General features: G+C 43.0%; 1 protein-coding gene across 1 annotated transcript in view; it reads right to left on the bottom strand.

Annotated features, from left to right (window-relative positions):
* Positions 1-6,133: 6,133 nt before the first annotated feature.
* Positions 6,134-27,102, bottom strand: part of UBE2M (ubiquitin conjugating enzyme E2 M) — a 73,943-nt gene continuing 52,974 nt past the window's right edge. Inside the window, exons 5-6 of the mRNA XM_069200494.1 lie at positions 25,594-25,657; positions 6,134-8,379 (exon numbers count right to left, since the gene is read on the bottom strand). Coding sequence (XP_069056595.1) covers positions 8,239-8,379; positions 25,594-25,657 — 205 coding nt within the window. The 3' untranslated portion in view covers positions 6,134-8,238. The remainder of the gene's footprint in view (positions 8,380-25,593; positions 25,658-27,102) is intronic.

Genomic DNA, 27,102 nt, shown 5'->3' with positions numbered 1-27,102 from the left:
CGACCGGAGTCGGACGATCTCGGCACCATTTCGGCCTTTTTCGGTGCCGATGGTCGGTCACCGAATTTATGGGTCGAGCCATGGCCTGGTGGCAGTGGCGTCCCCTGGGCCTTGTCACTTTTCTTGTGTGCTGGCTTCGACGTCTTACTCACAGTTTTTTGGTCGTCGAATTCTTCGGAGTCCGAATCATTGATCGAGAAGGTTTCTTCTTCCTCTTGTTCCTCGAACTCTCGGTGAGCTGTCGGCGTCGACGCCATCTGCAGTCTTCTGGCTCAACGGTCACGGAGTGTTTTTCGGGACCGGAACGCACGACAGGCCTCGCAAGTCTCTTCACTGTGCTCAGGCGACAGGCACAGGTTACAGACCAAATGTTGGTCTGTATACGGGTATTTGTTGTGGCATTTAGGACAGAAACGGAACGGGGTCCGTTCCATCAGCGTTGTTTTACACGCGGTCGGGCCGACCAGGCCCCGAAGGGGGATCGAAAACTACCCCGAAGGGTACCGGAGCTCTTCACTCTTCGATTCGGTGTCGATTCTAACTAAGCCGATCCCGAACGCAACAATACCGACGTAATTTTTCCGATATTTAGCTAACTTTCCGTTCCGAAACCCGGAGCGAAAGGAACACGTCCGAACCCGATGACGGAAAGAAAACAATCAAAGATGGAGTCGACGCCCATGCGCAATGGAGACAAAGAGGAGGAGTCCCTCGGTCCCGTGACTCGAAAGACTTCTTCGAAGAAAAACAACTTGTAACACTCCGACCCAACACCAGATGGCGGGCTATGCACAACATGTGTATCTACAGCGACAGATGCCATCGAACATATTGTTTCCAAACACATCGTGCAATTAAGGAGAAAGTTGGTGCGGGATATACTGATAAATGCGGTAGTCGGAATACAGTTATAGCGCTATCAGGTGGGTGCTGCCGACACACTGTTTTATTGCCAAGAGGCTGTGGGGCAGAGTTACACAATGCATCGTGAACGTGTTGCTAGGTTGAGGGCGTTGCTAGATGCCTGAATTCGCATTACTTGACAAGCAATCACGACTTCTCTGCAGGTCATTACAAGGGAATGCCACGCACAATTTTATTGCAAACAAAATGCAGCTATGTTTCAATTACGATTCCTATTGACTATGCTACGTCTTCACCTGGAAAAGCGCTTTGGAGATAACTGGACAAAGCAGCAAAATATAGATGACAGCTATAGTGACAACTTCAGTGAAGCGCAAATTGAGAGTTTATGCCGCTGGAAAACACACAATCAGATGTAGCGAGCTTTAATGAAGCACAATTGAATATCAAGTTTACGCTTTTGAAGGTTTGCAAGAGAATACAATTAAATGGAAGTAGTCCTTGTTCAGCACGGACAAAAGAGTTGGCGTAAGTGACTGCCCTGACGAGATTAAAATGTAAACACGTAGGTTTACAGCTGAGGAGCAAACTGTCCCCAATTTGTTAAGTTTTGTTCTATTGCGGACGGAAGAGAAACTCGTTAATTTTTTCCAGAAGCTCCGCAGTGTAGCATTTACTCAAGGAGCCAGCAAGCAAACTGACTCGTACATACCAAGTAAGACAGAGGACATGGAATCATTCCATGTAGTGAGGTATGCAACATTATTTTGAGTTAGTAAGAAGAACTCCTCAGTCAGCAGCAAACAGTAGTCAATGGCTCAAAGGAAGCTTCGTGCATCTCAACAAATAGCTTAACAGCATTTGCTGGAAAAAGCCCTGACCACCTGTCAGTCGGAAGCTCCAGGCAATTATAGGCCCTCAAGAATATGCATCTTGTGGTCCTTTTATTTAGTTCCTATTGCGCGACGAAGAGGGAGACCTTAGGTGCATCTTCTTGTGCCCACGGGAGCGATTACTTAATCAATTAAGTGTAGGTCTTGCAACTGGAAGGGATCTTCATCTCCTACTGAACGACGCCATCACTAATTTTGCCACCCCCATTTGTTGATTGCTGCGGTATGCATGTATTGAGGTAGCTATATAATCTGGAGAAAGAAGCAATTTGAGAATTCCAAAAACAGTATAAGGTTTTAGAATGCGGATCCATGACACATCGAATGTAGGAGATTAGTGGTGGGAGAGCGGTTTCAAAAGTTGGCAAAAACATGAAACTTCCCAAGCTCCGGATACCACATCTGTGGGGATCCCGAATAAGACATCGAACTCACCGGCACTTTGAAGCTATATTATATTATATATATATATATATATATATATATATATATATATATATATATATATATATATATATATAGAGTCAGGATGCCATGCGATGTGCAGAGAGTAGGTGAAAGAAAAAATCCAGATCCTCTTTGGGATTTAGGAAAGGGGTTCATTTTAGTAATCTGAGAGGCTCGCTAACCATTGGGAATTACAAATTGCAGTTGTGCTGAATGGTACACTTCTTATAGCCGCGATGCAGATTAACACGCCAGATGGAATAAGAGAATAAATTCACTAACAAGCATAGCAAAGAAGACAAACTGTTATTCAAAAATATATATAACTTGGCATTTCTACACCTCGTAACACTTATGTCCAAGATACCAATCAGATAACAGACCGCAAAGCTATTGAAATAACGATGGTACTTATGGAACATCACTAAACAACTTTAAAAAAAAAATACACACCATACCAAACACTACTAACCACTGTGCAAAAAATAGACAAGGATCTATGAGAGACGCGTGCTTGCATCCAGCAAAGAGACAACCCACACGTTCCACATAATTTTAGGTGGCATCATGGAAAGCCCAATAAATATTGTAGCAGCCAAACTATAGGCACTCACAACAATGAAAAATGTGCAGACTAGACAATTTTGATATTCTGAGAGTCACTGTACACTTAAAGTACCTAACGGAATCCAAATAACTGTGCTACTGGACAGTTACAATCATATTAGCCCAAATATAATTAGGAAAAAATAGTAGGTCATTCATTAGTCATTTGCAGTGTAAGGCAAAATTATTGCAGCACTAAGAAGCCTTCAACAGACACTTCCCTTAATACTGAAACAGATGGTAGGGCTTTAATTACACACTTGAGAAAAATATATCAGATGTACGTGGAAATATAAAAATACATGTTCTAACCACCTATAAGAGCCAAACCACACCACAGTGAAAGGGAACGTCCACCTAAGTACACCCGAGTCCTAACAAAAACCTTGTAGAGAACCAGAACCAAAGGTTCAAATGTATTGCCTGTTGATGAGGGAGATAAAGATACACTACACTGAGAAGGATTATTTTACTGGAACACTTGAAAAACACATTCACTTAAAAGTAAGGGGTAGTGCCCCCCCCGCCCAAAAAATAAAAAATAAATAAATGTTGATGATATTGGAGCATGCTGACATTAGGGAGCGCAGTACAACGATACAGTATCACTATCTTTTATGTCATGGACTTGAGAAAATATTGCATACCATGTTTGTAATATTGTTTGGCCACTTTTGATGGTGGTAGAAATTGCATACAACTAAACTAAAAATGACACTTACCTGAGGATTTTAAAAAATGGCCTGTCCCCTTTGGGGGCTAATTCTTTAAAATAGTTTCTTACAACAACCATGCATAACCATTGTTCACATCAAATGTTTATTGTTAGACCTGACAGACTTAGCGAGGTCTAACCCCTAACCTTTTGCCTCCCTCTCTCCATTTTTTTTACCTCATTTTTGCTGGCTTTAATACTGTTAAATGCTTGTTCCAATAAATCATGGTAACATTGGCTTAAACCCAATTGGACTATTTAATTTACTTATAAGCCCCTAGTGAAGTGCAATACATGTGCCCAGGGCCTGTAAATTAAATACTACTAGTGGGCCTTAAGCACTTGTTGTGCCACCCACCTAAGTAAACCCTAACCATTGTTCAGGCTTGCCACTGCAGCACCTGTCTGTGCAGTTTACACTACCACTTCAAATTGGCAAGATAAACGTCTTGCCATGCCTAAACTTTCGTTTTCGATACATATGTCACCCCTAAGGTAGGCCCTATATGACCCACAGAGCAGGATGCAATGTACTTACAAGGCAGAACATGTACTTGCAAGTTTTGCATACCCTGGTAGTGGAAAAACTCCCAGATTCATTTTTCACTACTGCATGGCCTATCTCTTCCATAGGGTAACATTGGAATCACCTTAGTACATCTTATAAGTGTAATTTGCAAGCTTGAAGAGATAGGTTTGTCAAGTTTGGTGTCTCTCGACTCACAATTCAAAATTACAACTTATGGTGATGTCTGATTTGAAACTACAATTTTGAAATTGCCACTTTTAGAAGATTGACATTGTCTTACTGTAACCATTTCATGCCTGTTGCCTGCCTCTAATACACATCTGGAGTGGGGTGACAGCTGGGCTTGTGCATTCCCACGAGACAGACACACACATAAGGAAATTAGGGAAGACTGATGGGCCAGCCTAGGCTGGTTGGTAGGTAGGTAGGGGCTGACACACCTGAAAGGGCAGTGCCCTGCCCCAACACAAAAAGCTACATATCCACCCCTCCTGTAGTCAGGACAGGAAGGGAGGACCTTGGTGCACTTCAACAATCCGTTTTTGAAGTCTCCCCCACTTCAAAGGCACAACCGGGTACTGGACCTCAGAAACCACCAACTCAGTATACTTCTGGACCTGTAGACACTCTGCCAGGAAGGACAGCTCTGCTGCTACAAGGACGGACACTGTGCTGAGCTGCTACTTTGCTGGATTCCTGCTTTGCTGAGCTGACTGCTGCTCTTTTGCCTGGAAGTGAAAGGGACTGGACCTACAGCTGTACACCCCAGAATCCATGATGACTCCAAGGACCAGCTGAATGCTTTCCTGAAGTCTCAGGGACACAAAAGACTTCAACTCACTCTGCTTCAGTACCTGGATGTTGCAAGTCTTGCCCTTTTAAGTGGTGCCAACCCAGTCCTGGGCCTTTGGAAGTGGGTATAACGTGCTGCTTCAACCAAAACCCACCCATCCTCATCAGAACCGGCACATCTTTGCCTTGGCAAGAGTCAGAACCAGTGCATCCTCGTCGTTGCGGGGCGTTGAGAGCAGCAATCGCCCATTGCTTCGAAACCAACATGTTGGACTTGGAATCACTGCAGTTGCATGGAGAAAATAGACGTACCTCGTCCACTGCGTGGCTTGACACCAGCACACACTGCGTGGGTCACCACCAATGCACCTCACATCTTTGTTGATAGCGATACATCCCGGATCAAGGTACTTTTGTTCAGCGGGCCCAAGTGGGTTTCTGTATGCAGCACACGCTCCATTGCGGTCGGCCCGAATTTTTAACTGTGCCCCGGTCCAGTATGTCCAGATATCCCAATTTGAGCATATGGTTTCTAAGCACTATTTGTCATTTATTCTTTTTAAAAAATCATATCTCGACGTCTAATTATTGGATTGTCGTCATTTGATTTATTAATTTAAGCTCTATTTTCTAACTAGGTGCGGCTCATTTTCGTGTAGTGTTTACACTGCTTTACTGTTTGAAGTGTTGCACAAATACTTTACATATTGGTTCTTAAGTTAAGCCTGACTGCTCTGTGCCAAGCTACCAGGTTGTGTTTGGGACTTACCCTCAACTGTGGTTCCTGCTTGGACAGGGTGCTGCCAACAAGAAACCAAATTTCTAACAACTTACTGTATAGTAACATTTTTGACAAGGTAACGTTCTAGAGAGCTTTGAAAACTGTTTAACAGCTTTTAGGTGATTATTGCTAGACCTTTATGATCCCAAGAGTTTAGTGTCTGAGAGTTAACAATCCGATTGGGGTCTTTACCATTATTTGTATAGAAGTGCTAGCCAACTCACACCAGTTTGTAAAGGGGCACCACCCAGCCTTAAACATTGTCTCATGCATGACACGATCCGCCAGTGCTTGCTCTTCTGTCAACAGCATAATGTAGTCTAAGACTTGTAGTTTTGCTTTCATTACTTAGAATAAACATAAAAATCCCAGCATAGTCTATAGCCAAAAAAATATAAGAGTACTTGAAGGGGTCACATGCCTTCAGGCCTGTAAGTAGTCGTGGAGCAAAAGGTCTGTAAAATAAAGGTGTGAGGTATTAAAAGAATACACACATGAAGAGCACACAGGGTAAGAAATTAAGTTTATCTGCAATCCCTTTTAATAACCTGACATTAAACGGCAGTACAGTAATTTTTCCAAAGTGGCTTTTAATTTTTTTAAGAAATTGGGAACTTGGATAAATGAAGATCTGGCTCAGGTCCTGTTTGGGATTCTAGCTTACATGCCCAGAACTTAAACAAAGAAAATAAATGTACTACAAAGGGCTCGCAATTTCTGTTCACTTAGCTTTTATTTTTTTATAATTCGTTTTTTTGTTGTTTTAAAACCAAACAAATAAATGGAATCTAAAACTGGGGGTGGGGAGGAGGCTCCCCCAGTGTGAGATTGTAATAGGGTTTCATATAAGTCATGTGGCCAAGAGGGAGGCAACAAGGAGGGCTGCTGAATGGCATAACCACCAGCAGAAGGCAGGCTACCCCCTTCACTGTAGGTAATAAACAACACTAGTCCCATCACCACATCAAGTGCCTGAAGCAAAGAAATGTTGAGGAATGGTTCGGTGAAGCCATTCATTTATCCTAGTGTTCTTTTGTAGCATCTAACACACCTGACTAAAACCAATCAAAAGGAAAATAGCAGTTTTGTTACGTCATGATCCCTCAAACAAGTTATTAATTGGCTGCAAAAGGTCAAAAAGTGGAAATGCATACTCGGTTACATGAATGCCCCTAGAAGTTACAAAATACATGCTACGAATCAAGTTGTGCATTCAAAAAACTGAATGGTAATCTCATTTAATCATTTTGGACTCCAAATGTTTTCGAAGAATGACAAATATGAACGAATTCGTTCGGGTTGGAGCTTTGCCCGTTGCCCTTTTCTAAACCAGGTTAAGGCAGAATAACTACAATTGAGGCCTCTCATATCACGTGCAGAGTGGTGGAACTAAACTAGAGGGTGTGGCGTACTTTGAGGTACATCTGTAGATCAAGTGCTTGAGAAACCCATCAACAACTCTCTTGTTATCCATTGTAAAATGTGGTATGTAAAGTATCTCAAAAACAATCAGAAAATTGTATCCTAACTACTGCGATGACCGTTTTGACTTGTAAATGTTACACTTGGACAAGATTTTACTCATGTTAGGATATCTACCCAGAGACGAGGCTCCGTTCACTTGCCTACTTGAACATTCTAGTTTGTATGGTACTCTGTGGGCAACAGAGCCTGATTGAGCAAGGTATTAGAGATGTAGGTTTTATACAGGATAAAGGCACTTTGATCAAAGTGCCAACACGGGACATCATCTTTTCCACAAGAGGACCCAGAGCCACACACATTTTGCTTTACTACCAAATAATGATGAAACTGGATTTTGTGCACATACAAAATGCTTAGCACCATCTGAGCAGTTTTAGTAACTATTTAGCATTGGAGAGGAGTAATATGGGCTCGTTCTTTGAATGGTTCCAAGCATTTGCTTTTGTGCAAAAAATCTGTTTTGGGCAGGCATTGGTTCTGCACTACAAAACCAAACTTTCAAGTTTCTCTTTTATGAATCAAAAGGGGTTGCTTGCAGGCCCAGCACCTAGACAGGAGTAACAGCATCTCTTCCCCTTCGCCTAAGGCTTTGGCTGGGGTCAGGCTCAGAGATGGCTCGCTGAAGGTAATCCAAGGGCTCAAGATGATTTAGGGTTGGCCAGTTAAGATTTCGCTAGGTTGATCCAGCCACGGACTGGCTAAGTTTTCCATTCCTGCCTTTGGCAAAGCTGAATGTTACATGGTTTGCATACAAAAAAAAGGGAAGGGAGAGAAAAAAAAATTACCCCAACCCTCCCCACAACAAAAGAGCAAAATAAAAATCCAACAGTTTAAACAGCAGAAGGAGCTTGTGTCCACTCTTAAGAAAGCTGACCTATGAAGAGACGCCTCCGTTGGGGAAATCACAGCATGCGCTGGAGCTCGATGGCTGACAAAAAGCCCCATCCCCACTGACGTTGAGCTGGTAAATGGCATCCTGCGAGGAGTTGTGGAGTCACACTGCCAAGGCAGCCCTGCGCGCTCATCTCTGGCAGTCAAAATGGTATCAGTCTGGTCAAGGGTCTAAGGATCTGAAGTGGGAGGAGGTGGGCTGGTGGATGGGCTTTGTACTCTGATAGGGTCAGTTCTATTTCAGGCAGCGTTCAAAGTAAGTGGATCCGATATAACCACCACGCATGGAGCGCTGCACGTTTTGCTCAAAGAGACGTCTGTTATTTTGAAGGACTTCAGCTGCCTCTTTATTCAATGGGTCTTCTGGATTGGGCTCCTGAATGAAATAAGAAAAACAATAAGGGCATGAGTTTTCAATACTATACAAGTGGCCAAGGGAAAAAAACAAAAGAAAAAAAAAAAAAAACTTTAAGGAAACATCTCTGCTTACTGAACCATTGATCTCCCTTCCCTACGCTTATTCCCTTCCCTACGCTTATTCACTCCCCTCTGCTATTTCACTTATGTCAACGATATCAGCCTTTACACTGACCGCAGCACAGTGAGCAGTTGAGTATTGAGAAGCATTATCTTTGGCAACATACTAGTATGAAAAGTGTGAAAAAGAGCATAAACAGCTTGGTTAGGGACAATGGACCAGAGCTTATACTAGGTAATTTGAGAGGCTGAAACTTCCATGAAAAGCTTGCTTGACGTTATTGCTAAAAGGGGTTTCACATATCAATCACTAAGTGCACTTTTTCACACAATGCTAATGAATGTTAGCCTGTGATCTACTTATGAATATATATGAACTCTGCTTTGTGACACTGATTATTATATATTATGTATTGCACTCATCTTAAATATACACACAGTAGTGTTTTTATGGTTCATTTCAAACAGACTATTAATTTAGGATGATAACTTAATCTGTGTATGTTACATCATATATTAGCTTTATCTACCGTTAGGACTTGGTGAGAATGAGATGAAAATCAGATATGTGTTCCTGTAAAAAGGGCCACTGTATGAGATAGAACACCACAAATATAGCAATCATGTAAAGCCAGAAACTAAATGCTTCACAGTGAACACAAGGCACAATTGATGGGAATGATAAATCATGAACTGTTAAATCTGAATCCAGTTTTGTGGCAAGCAGATTTAGGCACACAGTTTCATGTTATATATATATATACATATATATATATATATATATATATATATCAAAAACGAAGTTGTCCTCATGTGAAAGCGCACTCCCAACAGGTTATATAAACGGGAAGAAAAAGCAAAGCCAGCAACTCACAGTGAATTCTTTAAGCAGTTTCATTATTCCAGGCCTTAAGTTATAAAATCATCTATGGACACATGTTTCAAGGTCAATCCTTTCCCTTTCTTCAGCAGAGAAAAATATAAAAGTGTTTCACCCTCGTAGGTGCAGCCAGTGCTGGAGGTGTTCCAGGCATCTCTTTCTTACTGAAAAGACCGGCATGGCTTCAGCTTGTCTAATTACAGGCACCTGATTAGTCTCTTTAAATACTATTCCGCCCCAGTGGGCCTCTCAAGTGAGCAGTGCATGCTGGTTGTGGTGGTCCTGCAATTTTTTCATTTTGCCCCAAGTGGGTTGCTGGAGCCAAACGAAATAATGAGCAAAAGTGCAAAACCTTTGTAGGCGAATCCAAAGTAAAATTGTCAGATTTGCTGTGAATAACCCAACCTGATTGCTCTTATGTGACAATCCATTTTTAGTCACACAGACCTGCTTCGATGTGCAGTGGTGCTGCCTTCCCGGCTGGACAGGCCGGTTAATTATCAAAAACGAAGTTGTCCTCATGTGAAAGCGCACTCCCAACAGGTTATATAAACGGGAAGAAAAAGCAAAGCCAGCAACTCACAGTGAATTCTTTAAGCAGTTCACATCGTAGCAGGTCTGTGTGACTAAAAATGGATTGTCACATAAGAGCAGTCAGGTTGGGATATTCACAGCAAATCTGACAATTTTACTTTGGATTCGCCTACAAAGGTTTTGCACTTTGGTTCATTATTTCATTTGGCTCCAGCAACCCACTTGGGGCAAAATGAAAAAATTGCAGGACCACCACAACCAGCATGCACTGCTCACTTGAGAGGCCCACTGGGGCGGACTGGGATTTAAAGAGACTAATCAGGTGGCTGTAATTAGACAAGCTGAAGCCATGCCGGTCTTTTCAGTAAGAAAGAAATGCCTGGAACACTTCCAGCACTGGCTGCACCTATGAGGGTGAAACACTTTTATATTTTTCTCTGCTGAAGAAAGGATTGACCTAGAAACACGTGTCCAGAGATGATTTTATAACTTAAGGCCTGGAATAATGAAACTGCTTCAAGAATTCACTGTGAGTTGCTGGCTTTGCTTTTTCTTCCCATTTATATAACCTGTTGGGAGTGCGCTTTCACATGAGGACAACTTCGTTTTTGATATATATAGATATATAGATATATATATATATATATATATATATATATGGAAAATGTCACTTACCCAGTGTACATCTGTTCGTGGCATTAGTCGCTGCAGATTCACATGCTGTGCACATCCCGCCATCTGGTGTTGGGCTCGGAGTGTTACAAGTTGTTTTTCTTCGAAGAAGTCTTTTCGAGTCACGAGACCGAGGGACTCCTCCCATTTCGACTCCATTGCGCATGGGCGTCGACTCCATCTTAGATTGTTTTCCCCGCAGAGGGTGAGGTAGGAGTTGTGTATGCTAGTAATAGTGCCCATGCAATGGAGTGAATGCGTATGTACATAAGAAAGTTTCAAGTAATCTATTTACAAATGTACAAATGTTTAAGATCTACTTCTAAACGGCTACAGGCTTCCGGGGAGGCGGGTGGGCGCATGTGAATCTGCAGCGACTAATGCCACGAACAGATGTACACTGGGTATGTGACATTTTCCGTTCGATGGCATGTGTAGCTGCAGATACACATGCTGTGCATAGACTAGTAAGCAGTTATCTCCCCAAAAGCGGTGGTTCAGCCTGTAGGAGTTGAAGTAGTTTGGAATAATGTTCTTAGTACAGCTTGACCTACTGTTGCTTGTTGTGCAGTTAGCACATCTACACAGTAGTGCTTGGTAAATGTATGAGGCGTAGACCATGTTGCTGCCTTACATATTTCGTTCATTGGAATATTTCCTAGAAAGGCCATGGTAGCACCTTTCTTTCTGGTTGAGTGTGCCTTTGGTGTAATAGGCAGTTCTCTTTTAGCTTTAAGATAGCAGGTTTGAATGCACCTAACTATCCATCTAGCAATGCCTTGTTTTGAAATTGGATTTCCTGTATGAGGTTTTTGAAAGGCGATAAATAGTTGTTTTGTCTTTCGAATTAGTTTTGTTCTGTCAATGTAGTACATTAGTGCTCTTTTGATGTCTAGTGTATGTAGTGCTCTTTCAGCTACAGAATCTGGCTGTGGGAAGAACACTGGTAATTCTACCGTTTGATTCAAGTGGAACGGTGATATTACTTTTGGTAAAAATTTGGGATTTGTTCGTAGAACAACTTTATTTTTGTGTATTTGAATAAATGGTTCTTGAATGGTAAACGCTTGAATTTCACTCACTCTTCTTAGAGATGTGATGGCAATTAAAAATGCAACTTTCCACGTTAAGTATTGCATTTCACAAGAGTGCGTGGGCTCAAAAGGTGGGCCCATGAGTCATGTTAAGACAATGTTGAGGTTCCATGAAGGAACTGGTGGCGTTCTTGGTGGTATAATTCTCTTTAGGCCTTCCATAAACGCTTTTATGACTGGTATCCTAAATAATGAAGTTGAGTGCGTAATTTGCAGGTAAGCTGAAATTGCAGCAAGATGTATTTTTATGGAAGAGAAAGCTAGTTTTGCTTTTTGCAAATGTAGTAAGTATCCTACTATATCTTTTGTAGATGCGTGTAAGGGTTGAATTTGATTATTATGGCAGTAATAGACAAATCTTTTCCATTTATTTGCATAGCAGTGTCTAGTGGTAGGCTTTCTAGCCTGTTTTAGGACCTCCATACATTCTTGTGTGAGGTCTAAGTGTCCGAATTCTAGGATTTCAGGAGCCAAATTGCTAGATTCAGCGATGCTGGATTTAGATGCCTGATCTGTTGTTTGTGTTGTGTTAACAGATATGGTCTGTTTGGTAGTTTGACATGAGGTACTACTGACAGGTCTAGTAGTGTTGTGTACCAAGGTTGCCTTGCCCATGTTGGTGCTATTAGTATGAGTTTGAGTTTGTTTTGACTCAATTTGTTTACTAGATATGGAAGGAGTGGGAGAGGGGGAAAAGCGTATGCAAATATCCCTGACCAGTTCATCCATAGCGCATTGCCCTGAGACTGATGTTGTGGGTACCTGGATGCGAAGTTTTGGCATTTTGAGTTTTCCTTTGTTGCAAATAGATCTATTTGTGGTGTTCCCCAAATTTGGAAGTAAGTGTTCAGTATTTGTGGGTGAATCTCCCATTCGTGGATCTGTTGGTGATCCCGTGAGAGATTGTCTGCTAACTGATTCTGAATTCCTGGAATAAATTGTGCTATTAGGCGAATGTGGTTGTGAATCGCCCAATGCCATATTTTCTGTGTTAGGAGACACAACTGTGTTGAGTGTGTCCCTCCTTGTTTGTTTAGGTAGTACATTGTTGTCATGTTGTCTGTTTTGACAAGAATGTATTTGTGGGTTATCATGGGTTGAAATGCTTTCAGCGCTAGAAATACCGCTAACAGTTCTAGGTGATTTATGTGTAACTGTTTTTGCTGTATGTTCCATTGTCCTTGGATGCTGTGTTGATTGAGGTGTGCTCCCCACCCTGTCATGGAAGCATCTGTTGTTATCACGTATTGTGGCACTGGGTCTTGGAAAGGCCGCCCTTGGTTTAAATTTATACTGTTCCACCATTGAAGCGAGATGTATGTTTGGCGGTCTATCAACTCCAGATCTAGAAGCTGACCCTGTGCTTGTGACCATTGTGATGCTAGGCACTGTTGTAAGGGCCGCATGTGTAACCTTGCATTTGGGACAATGGCTATGCATGAGGACATCATGCCTAGTAGTTTCAGTATTATTTTGACTTGTACTTTTTGTTTTGGATACAAGGTTTGTATTACATTGTGAAATGTTTGTACTCTTTGTGGACTTGGAGTAGCAATCCCTTTTGCACTGTTGATTGTTGCTCCCAAGTATTGCTGTGTTTGGCACGGCTGCAGGTGTGACTTTGCGTAGTTGATTGAGAAACCTAGTTTGTGTAGGGTTTCTATGACATATTTTGTGTGTTGTGAACACCGTTTTAGCGTATTGGTTTTGATTAACCAATCGTCTAGGTATGGGAACACATGTATTTGCTGCCTTCTGATATGTGCAGCTACTACTGCCAGGCATTTTGTAAAAACTTTTGGCGCAGTTGTTATTCCGAATGGCAACACTTTGAATTGGTAATGTATCCCTTGGAATACAAACCTTAGGTACTTTCTGTGTGAAGGATGTATTGGTATATGGAAATATGCATCCTTTAGGTCTAGTGTCGTCATGTAGTCTTGTTGTTTGAGCAGTGGGATTACGTCTTGCAGAGTAACCATGTGAAAATGGTCTGATTTGATGTAGGTATTTAATGTTCTGAGATCTAGTATCGGTCTGAGGCTCTTGTCCTTTTTGGGTATCAGGAAGTACAGTGAGTAAACTCCTGTGTTTAATTGATCTTTTGGTACTAATTCTATTGCTTCTTTCTGTAGCAATGCCTGAACTTCTAGTCCTAGAAGATCTATATGTTGTTTTGACACATTGTGTGTTTTCGGTGGGACGTTTGGAGGGAATTTGAGAAATTCTATGCAATAACCATGCTGGATAATTGCTAAGACCCAAGTGTCTGTTGTTATTTCCTCCCAATGTGTGTAAAACTTGGTTAGTCTCCCCCCCACAGGTGTTATGTGTTGGTGATTTGTGACCTTGAAGTCACTGTTTGTTTTGAGGAGTTTTGGGACTTTGGAACTTTCCTCTGTTTCTTTGAAACTGTCCTCCTCTATATTGTCCCCGAAAACCTCCCCGCTGATACTGGCTCTGGTAAGTGGGCTTTGTTTGTGAGGTTGTGGCTTCTGTGGTTTGCCCTCGAAACCCCCCTCGAAATTGTGTTTTTCGAAATGTGCCTCTGCTCTGCGGGGAGTACAGCGCGCCCATGGCTTTGGCCGTGTCAGTGTCTTTTTTAAGTTTTTCAATTGCAGTGTCCACCTCCGGCCCAAACAACTGCTGTCCGTTGAATGGCATATTCAGCACAGCTTGCTGTATCTCTGGTTTAAATCCTGATGTACGCAGCCATGCATGCCTCCTTATCGTTTCTGCTGTGTTGACAGTTCTAGCAGCTGTGTCTGCAGCATCCATTGCTGATCGAATTTGATTATTGGAGATATTTTGTCCCTCTTCTACCACTTGCTGCGCTCTTTTTTGAAACTCCTTTGGCAAGTGTTCAATAAGGTGTTGCATCTCGTCCCAATGGGCCCTATCATATCTGGCTAGCAAAGCTTGCGAATTTGCAATACGCCACTGGTTTGCTGCCTGTGCCGCCACCCTTTTGCCTGCCGCGTCAAATTTTCTACTCTCTTTATCTGGAGGTGGCGCGTCTCCTGAAGTATGAGAGTTGGCTCTTTTGCGCGCTGCTCCAACTACAACAGAGTGTGGTGATAGCTGTTGTGTGATGTACACTGGGTCTGTTGGTGGCGGTTTATATTTTTTATCTACTCTTGGAGTAATGGCTCTCCCTTGGACAGGCTCTTCAAACACTTGTTTGGAGTGTTTTAGCATTCCGGGCAACATTGTCAGACTTTGATATTGACTGTGCGTAGACGACAGTGTATTAAAAAGGAAGTCATCTTCAATGGGTTCTGAGTGAAGGCTGACATTGTGAAATGCTGCTGCCCTTGATACCACTTGAATGTAGCCTGTACTATCCTCAGGTGGCGAGGGTCTTGCTGGATAGCATTGAGGACTATTGTCTGACACTGGTGCGACGTAAAGGTCCCATGCGTCAGGGTCATCTCGACTCATCCCCGTATGTGTTGGGGATTGCATCATTGGTGGAGTGGCTACCGGTGATAGTTGTGGAGAGTGATGTGGGGATGGTGGTGGTGTTATTTGTTTAGCCACTTTTGCTTGTGGCTGTTTGTCCTTGTCCTTGTCTTGGAAGGCAAGTTTTCGTTTCATTCTGATTGGGGGAAGAGTGCTGATCTTCCCTGTATCTTTCTGAATAAAGAGCCGCTTTTGCGTGTGATCTGGCTCTATTGTCTGTAATTCCTCTTCAAATCTGTGTGTTTTCATTTGAGAGGACAGTCCTTGTTCCTCTGAATAGGAACTAATTTTCGGTTCGGATGCCGGATGTTTCGGCACCGAAACCTTTTCTGCTGCTTTTTTCGGCTCCGACAAAATCTTTTTGTTTTTCGGCGTAGTGCCGACCAATTTCGGTACCGCTGTCTCGGTGCCGAATCTTTTCTGAGCCACTCTCTCGGGCCCGAGATTGCTGCGTGCCTGTATCTCGACCGGAGTCGGATGACTTCGACACCAGCTCGCCCTTTTTCGGTGCCGATGGACGGTCATCTACTTTTCGGGTTAAGCCATGGCCTGTTGGCGGTGGCATCCCCTGGGCTTTGGCAGTCTTTTCGTGAGTTTTTTGTTTCAACGTCTTACTCACGGTTTTCGGCGTTTCTTCGGGATCGACCTCCTCCGAGTCCGAATCCTGGATGGAGAATGTTTCTTCCTCCTCCTCGAAACACCCTTGTCCTGTCGGCGCCGACACCATTTGCAGTCTTCTTGCTCTTCGGTCCCCGAGTGTCTTCCTCGACCGAAACGCTCGACAGGCCTCACAAGTATCCTCCTTGTGTTCTGGTGACAAACACAAGTTACAGACCAGGTGTTGATCTGTATATGGATACTTGTTATGGCATTTTGGACAGAAGCGGAATGGGGTCCGTTCCATCAGCCTTGAAGAAACACGTGGCCGGGCCGACCAGGCCCCGACGGGAATCGAAAAAACCCCGAAGGGCCACCGGAGCTCTTCTCAATTCGGTGTCGATCTGTTGTAACTAACCCGATACCGAATGCAAACAATACCGACGATTTTTCCGAGATTCTAACTAACTTTCCGACCCGAAATACGGAGTGAAAAGGAACACGTCCGAACCCGATGGTGAAAAAAAAACCAATCTAAGATGGAGTCGACGCCCAAGCACAATGGAGTCGAAATGGGAGGAGTCCCTCGGTCTCGTGACTCGAAAAGACTTCTTCGAAGAAAAACAACTTGTAACACTCCGAGCCCAACACCAGATGGCGGGATGTGCACAGCATGTGTATCTGCAGCTATACATGCCATCGAACATATAGTTACAGGGACATTATAGTTCGGCTCCCATTTCAAAAGTCCAAAACCATAAAAATTCAGCAGTTACCCTAAGGTCATTTATAACTCATGCTCCTGCCATGCACAGTTTTCTAATTAATAATGGTACTGCAAATGTTGCAGTGATATTGTAAATTAAGTTATAAAAGATGTCTTGAGTGCTGTAATATCTGGGGTAAATTCAGGGCATGGCAAGGGCACGAGTTATAGTTACTTGAAATAACTAACATTAACTGCTGAATTTCTATGGGTTTGTATATTTGAAATATGAGCCTAACTATAATGTCACTATAAACTTTGGTTTTAAAGTGAATTTCTGTGTTTTTATAAAATTCAATTTCATAACTTTAACATCCCTGTAACAGTTGTTTTTTTTTCCAGTGAATTTGTTTTTTTAAACGTTAAGTAAAATGCCCATTGCAATGCACATTGGGGGAAGAGGAGCAGGGAATTGATTGGGGTGAGTGGGGAATAGGTGGACTATAAGCTTGGATGTTGCCCCCATCCAAGCTTACCGTACCTGTCCTCCCCCCCTTTTGCCATCCATTGTCCAAGTCCATATCCCTGTTCCCTCATTAAAGCCCTATGTGGCCATTGTTTTGCACTGCTGTTCCCCCATATCCGGAACAGTTTAGCTTGCTGCCCCATCCACCTCCACACTACCCTCTGTTGTCCAAGTCCATACATCAGCCCCCTCCATCCTGCCCTGCATGGTCCAATGTGCTAACACTGCCCTCCATTTAGCTTAATGTCCCTGCCCACTCCTCCTGCCCTCTGTTGCCTAATTCTATGTCCCATCATTGCCCTCCTGCTTAGCCTCTGTGCTTAGCTTGCTGCCCCCACCCTCCTTCCCCATGCCCTCTGTGTGCTTGCCCCTGCTCCCTCCTTATTGCTCACCATGTTTCATGGACCTGCCACTGCCCCTTCTATTCCCTCTGAGTGTTCTGTTGAGCTGCCACTGCCCATCCCACCTGCCTAGCATGGTCAGATGACTGCTGCCTGTCCCTAACACACCTCCAACCCTGCATGTCCGAGGTCCATGACCCTCCTGTCCTCCATGGTTCATTTTGCTGCCACTCTCTTCTGCCCTCCATGCTATGTTGTGCTGCAACTGCTCCTCCGGCCTACCATGCCTGGTCTGTTATGAAGCTCCTTCCCTACCCTCTCTTGCCTGTGTCCAGCCCCCACCCATCCCTTCTGCCCTCCATGGTAGTTTGTGCATGTCCCTACCCCTCCCTCACCCTGGCAGTTGTGCTGCCACTAACCCTCCCCCACTTGCCATGCATGGCCTTTTGTGCTGCCACCGCCCCTCCCACCTGACCTGTGAGGTCAGCTTGCTGCCTCTGACCTCCTCTCACCATCCATCAGTTGTCTGTGTATATGTCTTTATAGTCTCAATGTTGTCCTCCATGGTGTGTTGGGTACTAGTGCCCTTACTGTCAGCCCTCCATGGTCAGCTTGCTGCTCCAGCCCTGCCCCCTTGCCCTCCTTTTTCCATGTGCAGGCCCCTATTCCCTCCCTCCTGCTTTGTCTGATATGTTGTGCACCTGCCCTCTCCCTCTTCCCCTTCATGGTCCGTTATGCTGCTCCTGTCTGTCCGGTATGGACAGCTTGCTGCCCTTGCCTCTTTCCCCTCTGCTCTCTTTTCATGTGCATGGCCCGTCCACTTCCTATTGCTTTCCATGGTCCGTGTTCTTCACTGCCGTCCTGCTTGCCTTGTGTGGTGTATTGAGCTGCTGCAACCACCTATGCCTGCCTGCCTGCCCTGCAAGGTCAGTTTGGTGCCCCAGTCTATCTCTCTCCTGGCGAGTCTATGTCACTGCCCATTCCTCATGCCCTCCGTGATCCAATGTACCATAGTTGCCAACATTTGGAACTGAGTAAAAGGGAGATTTGGAGGAAGAAAAAAAACCTGGGAAATTGATTTTCCCCACTGACTTACATTGAAAAAGAGAAGGTTTTAGACAGCAGAGAGATAACAAAGCCCTTTTGGGCTTAAAAACAATCGGGAGTCTCCTGTCTGAATCAGGTCCGTTGGCATGTATGGTTGTACTGCCACTGCCTCGTCCTTCTGCCCTCAATTGTCTGTTGTACTGCCATACCCTCTCTTGCCTGTCCTGCATGGCTGGTTTGTTTCCCCTTCCTCCCTATCCCCTGCCGTCCATGGTCCCTTGTGCTGCCACTGCTCCTCCCGCCTGCCCAGCACAGGCAACTTGTTGCATCAGCAACCTCCTGCCTGCCGGCAATTATTTGTGTCCAGGCCTCTGACATCTCCTTCCCCACAGTATTCTAATAAACAACTAGATTGCTAACATTCTATATTTATTACAATAGTGTGGCTTGCCTGGAGTCATCTTAATGTAATCAAAACTGTAATACCTAAAGCATTTCCTTTACAAATTATAAAAACGAGAGGGTCTTAGTCCCATAAAAATGATGGTTAGTGCTCTAGAAAACTAAAAAAAAAAAAAAAAAAAGGACTTATTTTCCGAGTTCTGAAATAACGACAAAGCACTTTGAAATGATTTATTATCGTGATTTTTTTTTATCCAGTTGATTACTTGATTATATGTTCCAGATAGGGGAGAGAATGTGTTGTTACAGCCAGTACTGCAGACTTTGCAACTGGAGAACCAGGTTTGAGTTTCAGCATCAGCTCGACATCCTGTGATTCTGGGTAAATCACTTAATCTCCCCGAGTCCAAAAGGAATGTGTTCTCCTGTAATGTAACTGATGCCCATGTAAACATTCCAATACCTTCAGGTCGAGTGTGCACTACATAAAACTGTATAATATAAAAAAAAAAAATTAAAAAGTGTTTTGCACACTTCGGTCATTGTGCTATGCTGGGCTACATTTTGGCCCCTTTTAGTCTCCGGTTGTAATCCTGAGAAACTCCTTTAAAGAGGAAAATATGAGAACACTTAAAACGTGTCCTAATTTTTCTTTCTATTGCACTAACCATAATTTCTATGGCAGAATGCACCCCCTCATTTTGTTCCTTTCTAAATTAAAAGTTTTAAGTTTTGCCAGTTTTATTCTGCATAGACTGTAATGCAGTAAGCCACCCAAGTGTCAGCTAGTCAGTGTATTGTGCAGAAGTCTGAAACAAAGTCCTTAAGACAGTTTGACCTAACCTAGCCTGTTGCCTTCCCAGAATCTCCACACAATAATGCTTTGTGAAGGTGTATATAGTGTACCACTTGGCAGCTTTACAGATGTCAGCTATGGATGTGTTCCCAAAAAAGGATGCTGCTGCACCCAGTAAGCGGCTGGAGTGAGGACAGCAGAAGGCAGATAGGGTTATTTTGCCTTTAAGGTAACATAGCTGGATATAGTTGACAATCCACCTGGATATACCTGCCTTAGACACAGGATGACCTCTGCGAGAAAAGGCAAGGACCTTGTGTTATCTAGGAAATACATGAGTGCATGCCTGACAAAGTATGTGAAGTGCACTCTGCTACCTAAGGAAACAAGATGAGCAGCTCAATTGTTTTGATTAAGGTGTAAAGGGGAGACCAACTTAGGCAGGAACTTGAGGGTTGAGTTAGTTCTATGGACACCCTTCTCATTGTGAACCTGGGAAAGAAAGGCTCTTGAAATGCGAGGGCCTGTAGTTCACTGTTACACCGACGAGATGTTATGACTACCAAAAAATGTGACCTTCCAGGAGAGAATCTGCAAAGGACAAAAATGCAGTGGTTCCAATGGAGGTTACAGAATTTTGGTGAGGGCAATGTTATTGAGGTTCCAGGCCAGTGCAGATGGCACCCTAGGTGGGATGCCATGCTTAAGGCCTTCCTTGAAGGCTTCAATAACAGGGATCTTGAAGAATAAGTAGTGTCCTCTGTTCTCCATGTATGCAGCTATAGCGGCTATGTGTTACCACAGTGAGGTACAACCTAGCCCTAAAGGTAGCAAATGATGTCTTGTACCGTGTAAGAAGATTAACAGTTTGGGGTACAGTAATGAAAACAACAAAAAAACTTTTATACTTAGCAGCATAGCAAGGGCGTGTGATCGACTTACAGGCTTCCCTTTAATATATCCAATCACTCTAAGTTGAGCCACCCAAACTTTGGGACCTCAGAAACCAGATCGCTAGATTGAGCTGCTGGAGTTCTGTAAGAGAAGGTCCAGTCTGTTGTGGAGCTTCTTGTGTGGGGCAACGGACATTTCTAGAAGGGACGAAAAGCATGGCTGCCTGGCACGCATTTCAGCCACCAGGATAAGGTAAGGGATGTTTGTTGCAACTTCCTCACCACATACAGAAGTGGGAAAGAAGGAGAATAGTATGCAAAGATCCACAACCAGTTCATCCATATAGCACTGGTTATGAACTTGGGATATGGAAACCCGGAGGCAATTTTGGGCAGTTTGCGTTTTCACAAAAGGCAAAAGGGTGATGTCAGGGATCCCCCACCGACAAATGTAAGGGGGTGGTGGGGGGGGGGGGGGGGGGGGGGGTAGGAGGGAGAATGTGTGTGTTCCCAACTGTGGATTTGTTACTGCTTCCTGCTGAGCAGATTTGCAAAATCTTTGTCCTCTGCTAGATGTACTTGGTGGTGGATCGCCCAATGCCAAACTTGCTGCACTAATACTGACAATCAAGAAGTGCAGGACCATCATACCCAGGAGGTGCATCACTGTTGAAACTGTGAGAAGATGGAGTAGCTAAGCAATTGTCTCTAACTGCTGGAATGGCGCAACCCTTTGCTCGCTTGGGTAGGCTTTGTCTGAGACTGCATAGAAGACTGACCCTAAAAAGGGGTGAACCTGAAACGGCTGGAGGTGCAACTTAGCAGCATTCACTGAAAACCCCAATTCAAACACAAACTCGGACTCAAACCTTTTCTGTGCCGAGTGGGTCTGCATCGCCGAAGATGTCCGGCATCTCCAATTACAATCAAAACATTCTGCTATGGGTCTACCACCTGTCTCTCTACTGCCAAAGGGTTTTTTGCTATGGAAGACAAAACGGGTCTCGCAGCAGGTGTCTAGAGAGCGGCACAGGTTACAGTGTGCAGATTGCCCCAAGTGTATATTAAGTGGCACAGAGGGCATTCTTTCCATCGCTGTGTGCAGGTCTTCATTCTCCGGCATCACTACGGAAGATGCAGGGTCTCAAAAGGTGAGAGCGATGTTCAGAGCAGTGGATGAAAATGAGAGAACACAAAGGAGAACTGGCATAAAGAACTATTTTCTGTGACAGGAAGGGAAGAGAGTCAAAGACTAGGGCGTTCAAATTTGATACCCAGGAGCAACTTCGATACACGTCCAAAACAGGTGGCAGAACAAAACAATGTAACAGTAGAGTCGGTATCCATGTGTATTCGCTTTCAGAGGAGTCACCACCAACACCTTGTGACTCGAAAGTTTTCTTCAAAGAAAAAGAAAGTTGCAGTAGTAGGAGCCCAACACTAGATGGAAGGATTATGTGGATTATGTTTTTCAACAGTCACACATGCTACTAACGCTTTTTTCCTTTATGCTCCAAACTGACACGTTCCAATAAAGCATCAAAATAGTTCAAAACAGAATACCTTAGGTGGTGATGTGCAAATGATAACTATTTGTGAATCCTGACTACCATGCATTGTTTGATTTATCAGTAAATCTGCATGTGAGTAAAGATGTTTGTGGCAATTTCAATGGGTTAGGTATGTCTGTAGATAAAAGTGTGTTACCACATCATGCTTCACTAATATTTTTATTAAAGGTGAGAGTTCACGTTAGGGGTCATGTATACCCCACATGTTGGCTAGATTTTGATTATACATAGTCTATCAAAATGAAGAAAAAAAAATTTGTTTGTGCAGCATTTATGCTGAACCCACATTTGAAGGTGCTTGTGTGTGATTGCTGAGAAAGACGCAAATTGGTGAAATATAAATATTTGTCTAATATTAGGCGACTTTATGGGCCAAGCACATTACAGTTATGTCATTTAGATTATTCAATTAGCTAGACCTGCAGGCGTGTGTCTATTTTTCTGACTGAGGCCTGACTGGGCAAGAGAGGAAGAACTTTACAGAACATACAAATAAAGTAGAAACAGGACACGGTGATGGCATTGGTTTCTTGTAACAGAATAGGTCTACAAATATACACCACTTCTTTACATGTTCTGCAAGAACAGGAGCTATTCCCAACAACTACAGCAATGGCTCAAATACTCCATGTTATCACTGCAGACTACATGTAATAAAATGTTTTCCGTTTGCAGCCTATGCTACCATAAATCAAAACAACTATGTACTCCCAATACTGTGAATTGACTGAAAGGTAAAATGAGAGTACCAAAAATGATTTTAAAACAGTTTTACCCAGGTGGTGTTCTGTTACATTGTGGGATAGAGGTTACGACCACATTAATAATTTCACAAAGTAACAATCATCTCACTCCCGTGCGGGAGGAAAAAGGTATGGGAGGGGCGATGGCAAAAAAAAAAAAAAAAAAAGTGTTTTCTCATTTTAGCTCCCACAGGAAATATGGCTTTCTGCTACAGCAAAAAAGCAGAAAGAATTTACACCAAACACGAAATGAAGGTAGAATTTTAATCATGCATGCTTTTTGTGCTTTGGAAGTGATCCAGTATTGGGTGCTAGTGTGCAGTCCTTTTTTGCCAATAAGTACACCCAGTAGACCGTTGCTGCGCTGGAACAGTGATAACTCGTATTACCCCTTTGGATAGCACTGCTGCAGTAGCTTCTAATAGTAGCAGTACATGTTGATATGGTGAAATGCATAGTGGAAGATGTGTGAACTGCACACTGTATCTGCCTTTTGCCTTAAAAAGACCCAAACTGTTGTGATTTGCCTTCATTGCTGGGTAAAATGCTGCTTTACTCTTGATCTTGACTGAATGCCTCACAACTCGGTGGCAGAGGGTCGTCTGCTTTGCCATCATTGTTATGGCATGTGACAGAGTTAATGATTTGTGTTGAGTCTTAATTTTTTTTTCTCCAAAGAATGTTGCTAACCTTCAGGCTTAATGGCAGGGATTCTGAACCAGACATTCATGTACAGTATTATGTTGGCTTTAATGTGCCTGCAGAATAATTGTGCAACATGTAAGGCACAGGAAGCGCCTGCATTAAAAATGTTCATGCATTTTTTAATGCAGCATTTGTCTACAGATGTCCTGTAAATATTACACCAGATCCTGGATGTTTTCCTCCTGATGCCTTTTGTATTTGCTTAGGAGTGCTTAGGGATTAGCAATCCTCCAGGTCATTGCTACACCCCACAACTGCTTTTTAGCCTTCTGCTTCAATCATTTTACTCTCTAAAAGGACGTGGTGCACCCCCAATCCTTTACTAAAGGGTCTTTTGTGTCCAATGTGTACCACTATAGAGTCTGGAAGCATATGCCCTTTATGTAGATGGGGTGCTTTATAATTTTCCCAACGATTGGGGTTACAGATCTGGAAAGGACTGGATTTTTAAAGTTCCTAGATGCAATTGTCAAAACCTTTTGGCGCACAACAGTACTGTGTAGCCCTTTATGAGACAATTTGAAGAAGGCAATCATCCTCTTTTACAACCATCACCACAACATTTATGCATGCTGGTCTTTAAATGAAAGAGCAATATGATGAGAGTTCCAACTGCTCTTCACTGTCTGACTATCCCATATCCTGAGTGGACAGTATTCCTCATGTGCTATTCCTCCTTTTAATCGCGATAATGAAGTAAAGATAGAGAATAAGGTGTAAGTGACTTTTAAATGTCCTTTACGTATGTTGTATGCCCTCAATTCAGGTGTATCTGCCTCTTGGAGGCTAATATTCCTATTGCTAGGCTTCTGTGGTACATGCTGTCTAAGCGGTGGTGTGCTGGCCTCTCTTGATGTTCACCCCATGGCTGTAATCGGTCTTGCATCACAATCAATCAAAAGTGTGTTTTGGCCCGAATCTTTCGATTCCTCTTTCTCCTCCGATTTATCTTGAAAAAGAGGAATCTGCCCTTTACTGATCTTTTAAATAGCAATCCAATACTCATCTTGATTTTGAGGTAGATCTGTGTGGGGTGCATGGCTTCCATTTAAGGTTGATGTTCGAAGCAGGAGGGTCATTTTCAGGCCCTATCTTCTTAATTTAGATATTAACTTTAGGAGGCATCTCATTCCAAGTTGACTCTCAGGCTCATGGGGTGGGGTTTGGGTGTCTGTCTGTGTTTGGAGACTATGCTTCTTCGGAAAGCAATCTACTTTTTGAAGCTGTGCTTCTGCGTTGTATTTTCCTTCTCATAATCTAGATGTGTGGCCAAGTACCAAAGATGAGTCTTTGAACCGTATGTTGAGGAGTGAGGTAGAGCTTTCTTTGTTGGAATGTCTTCATGATATTGTTCCTCATCAAAATTTGGGTCATTCTAATATGAACTTAGCATTCAGTTGCAGGTTTTTTTAATGAGTCATCAACAAGATGTGGGACCAGGAAAGGTCGCCGCTCAGTGACTATCTTTCAAATCCTAATACCCACGGTTGTGAAGCAAATTTGCACAGAGCAGTAGAACCAGCTCCGAACCAGATTGCAAAAAATAAATAAATAACCATATGTGGTAGCTATGTACTAATGCGTTATGGATTTCGGGGAGTGAGACTACAAGTCATTCTTTGCATACTCAGACCCAAAAACAAAGACTGAAGAAAAACAAGACGTACACTACCCTCTATAAAACTGATAAAAAACAGTTGGTCCTAGAGTAATAGAAGGGCTAAAAATATTCCCCCCCCCCCCAAAAGCGTTCGACAAATGTTATTAACATTTCTTACAGGTATGGGAAAGGTATATATGCATACCAATACAAGTAAACTAGGATCTAATGCCAGATAACACTATTGCAATATAAAAGAAGGCGTGAGAGGAAAGAGCATGACAGAACATGCTCAGTGAGTGCAAATTAGACTTATCTGCTTTAGGGTTGGTGAAACACACATGAGGGCGCACAGAATGTTCCATCTGCCCTTTCCATTATTGACCCAGCCATACCTCTGACCCACTTCTAACTCTGTAGTGTTACCAGAAGACTTAACATTGGTGACGAGCCCCGCATGTCTGCGTCTTAGAATGACAGACCTCTCCAGAGATCCTGGTACCTTCGTAACGAAGGGAACAGTGACCCAGGAAACATTACTCACCAAGAACAGATACTGCAGACCATAAATAATAGAGTTTATCGTTAGAACAGGCTTCCAGTCCTCTCTGTGGAGCAAAACAAGAAGAAGAACGGTTAGAAGACAAAGGAGAGCGCCATTCCTATGCTGCTAGAGTTTTCACAGCAACACTTATGAAAAGTTACCTTCTTCACCATTAGGCAATCTGTTTGTGAAAGGTAACAGAGGTGGACTCCTCAAATCCCAGATGAATAGCTACTTAAGATCGTAATGTGAGCATTCCCATTTTAATAGTCAATACCAATCTAAGTTAGATACCAGATGCTGGTGAAAAGGCCAGCATTTATACATGTCAAAGCAAAAACGTGAGTAAAAGCATACACACAAGGGCTACGCTCCTCCAAGTGACACACTCAATACCCTCAGAATCCACCTGCATGCATGCATTACAAACTTAATAAATATTCCCACTCCAATGTACCCATTCATACTTAGTAACAGGAAAACACAGAAATACTCTAAATTGGCAAAGTTCATCCATCATAGCCTATTCAGTAATGCTACTAGCTACTGTAATTTGTGTCTCCATCCCCTTAACTTTGTGCTCTGTAGTTCCATCTGTATGTTACAAGGTGTTTTCATCCATACTGCGGTCTCTTACCATTTTCCACACACCTAGCACTTTAGATAGAGGATGAAAGCCATAATGTCACACACAAATTTAGACCCTACAAATAAAATCTTTTTTGGGGTCTATGGAAAACCTATCTTATCACATTACCCACGTTCACTTTGATTGATCCAGTATATGTCTTTGTATCACACCTTTTTCTGTCAGATTTACTTTGGACCTCTGGCTCGGCACATCTACTGTGGGCACCTTAAACTCTCCTTCCAATACATCTCAAGCCTTTCCTTCCAATACGTATGAACACAGAATTTTCCTCAGCTGTCTAGGAGGGGAGGGGGCTGGATGATATTGTACAATTTACAAAGGGTGTAAACAAGGCAAGTGTAAATTCTTGAGACTTTCAAGTACCAGAAGGAAAACCACTTCATTATTAATATAATTGGGCTATGAATCAGGCGGCATAGTGGTGAACAACAAAGCATTAGCAAGAATTGGCAGTTTGAAAAACAGGCATTTGCAATGCAACTGGTTTCACATTTGCTCGAGTTAGTAGCATTGTAAAATCCTAACCGGGCTTTTCTTGTCACCATAAATTGAAAAGAAAAGAAAACAAAAACGTCATCACGCTATGTAAACCCCAGTGAAATAGCCCTGAAATTGAAAGCCAAAAATACTCAGCGCAATCGCACTATGTAAAATGCAGTACAATTGCGCCGCGTTCAAAATAAAAAGATGAAGTAGTGCAGAAACCAGGCTGAAAACATGCAGCCTTGTATGTTTTCAGTAGTTGGCCGATACACTTGAGGAGGGCTAAACACCAGAAAAGGCATCACGTATGCATGCCTTTCACTAATGAAAGCAAGCGGATTTTAAAAGACAAGCCCAAGAACCAATGAAAGTGA

The sequence above is a fragment of the Pleurodeles waltl genome, chromosome 7 (genome assembly GCF_031143425.1).
Source record: "Pleurodeles waltl isolate 20211129_DDA chromosome 7, aPleWal1.hap1.20221129, whole genome shotgun sequence".
Lineage (NCBI taxonomy): Eukaryota > Metazoa > Chordata > Amphibia > Caudata > Salamandridae > Pleurodeles > Pleurodeles waltl.
This window is presented reverse-complemented; position numbering and strand designations above follow the sequence as displayed.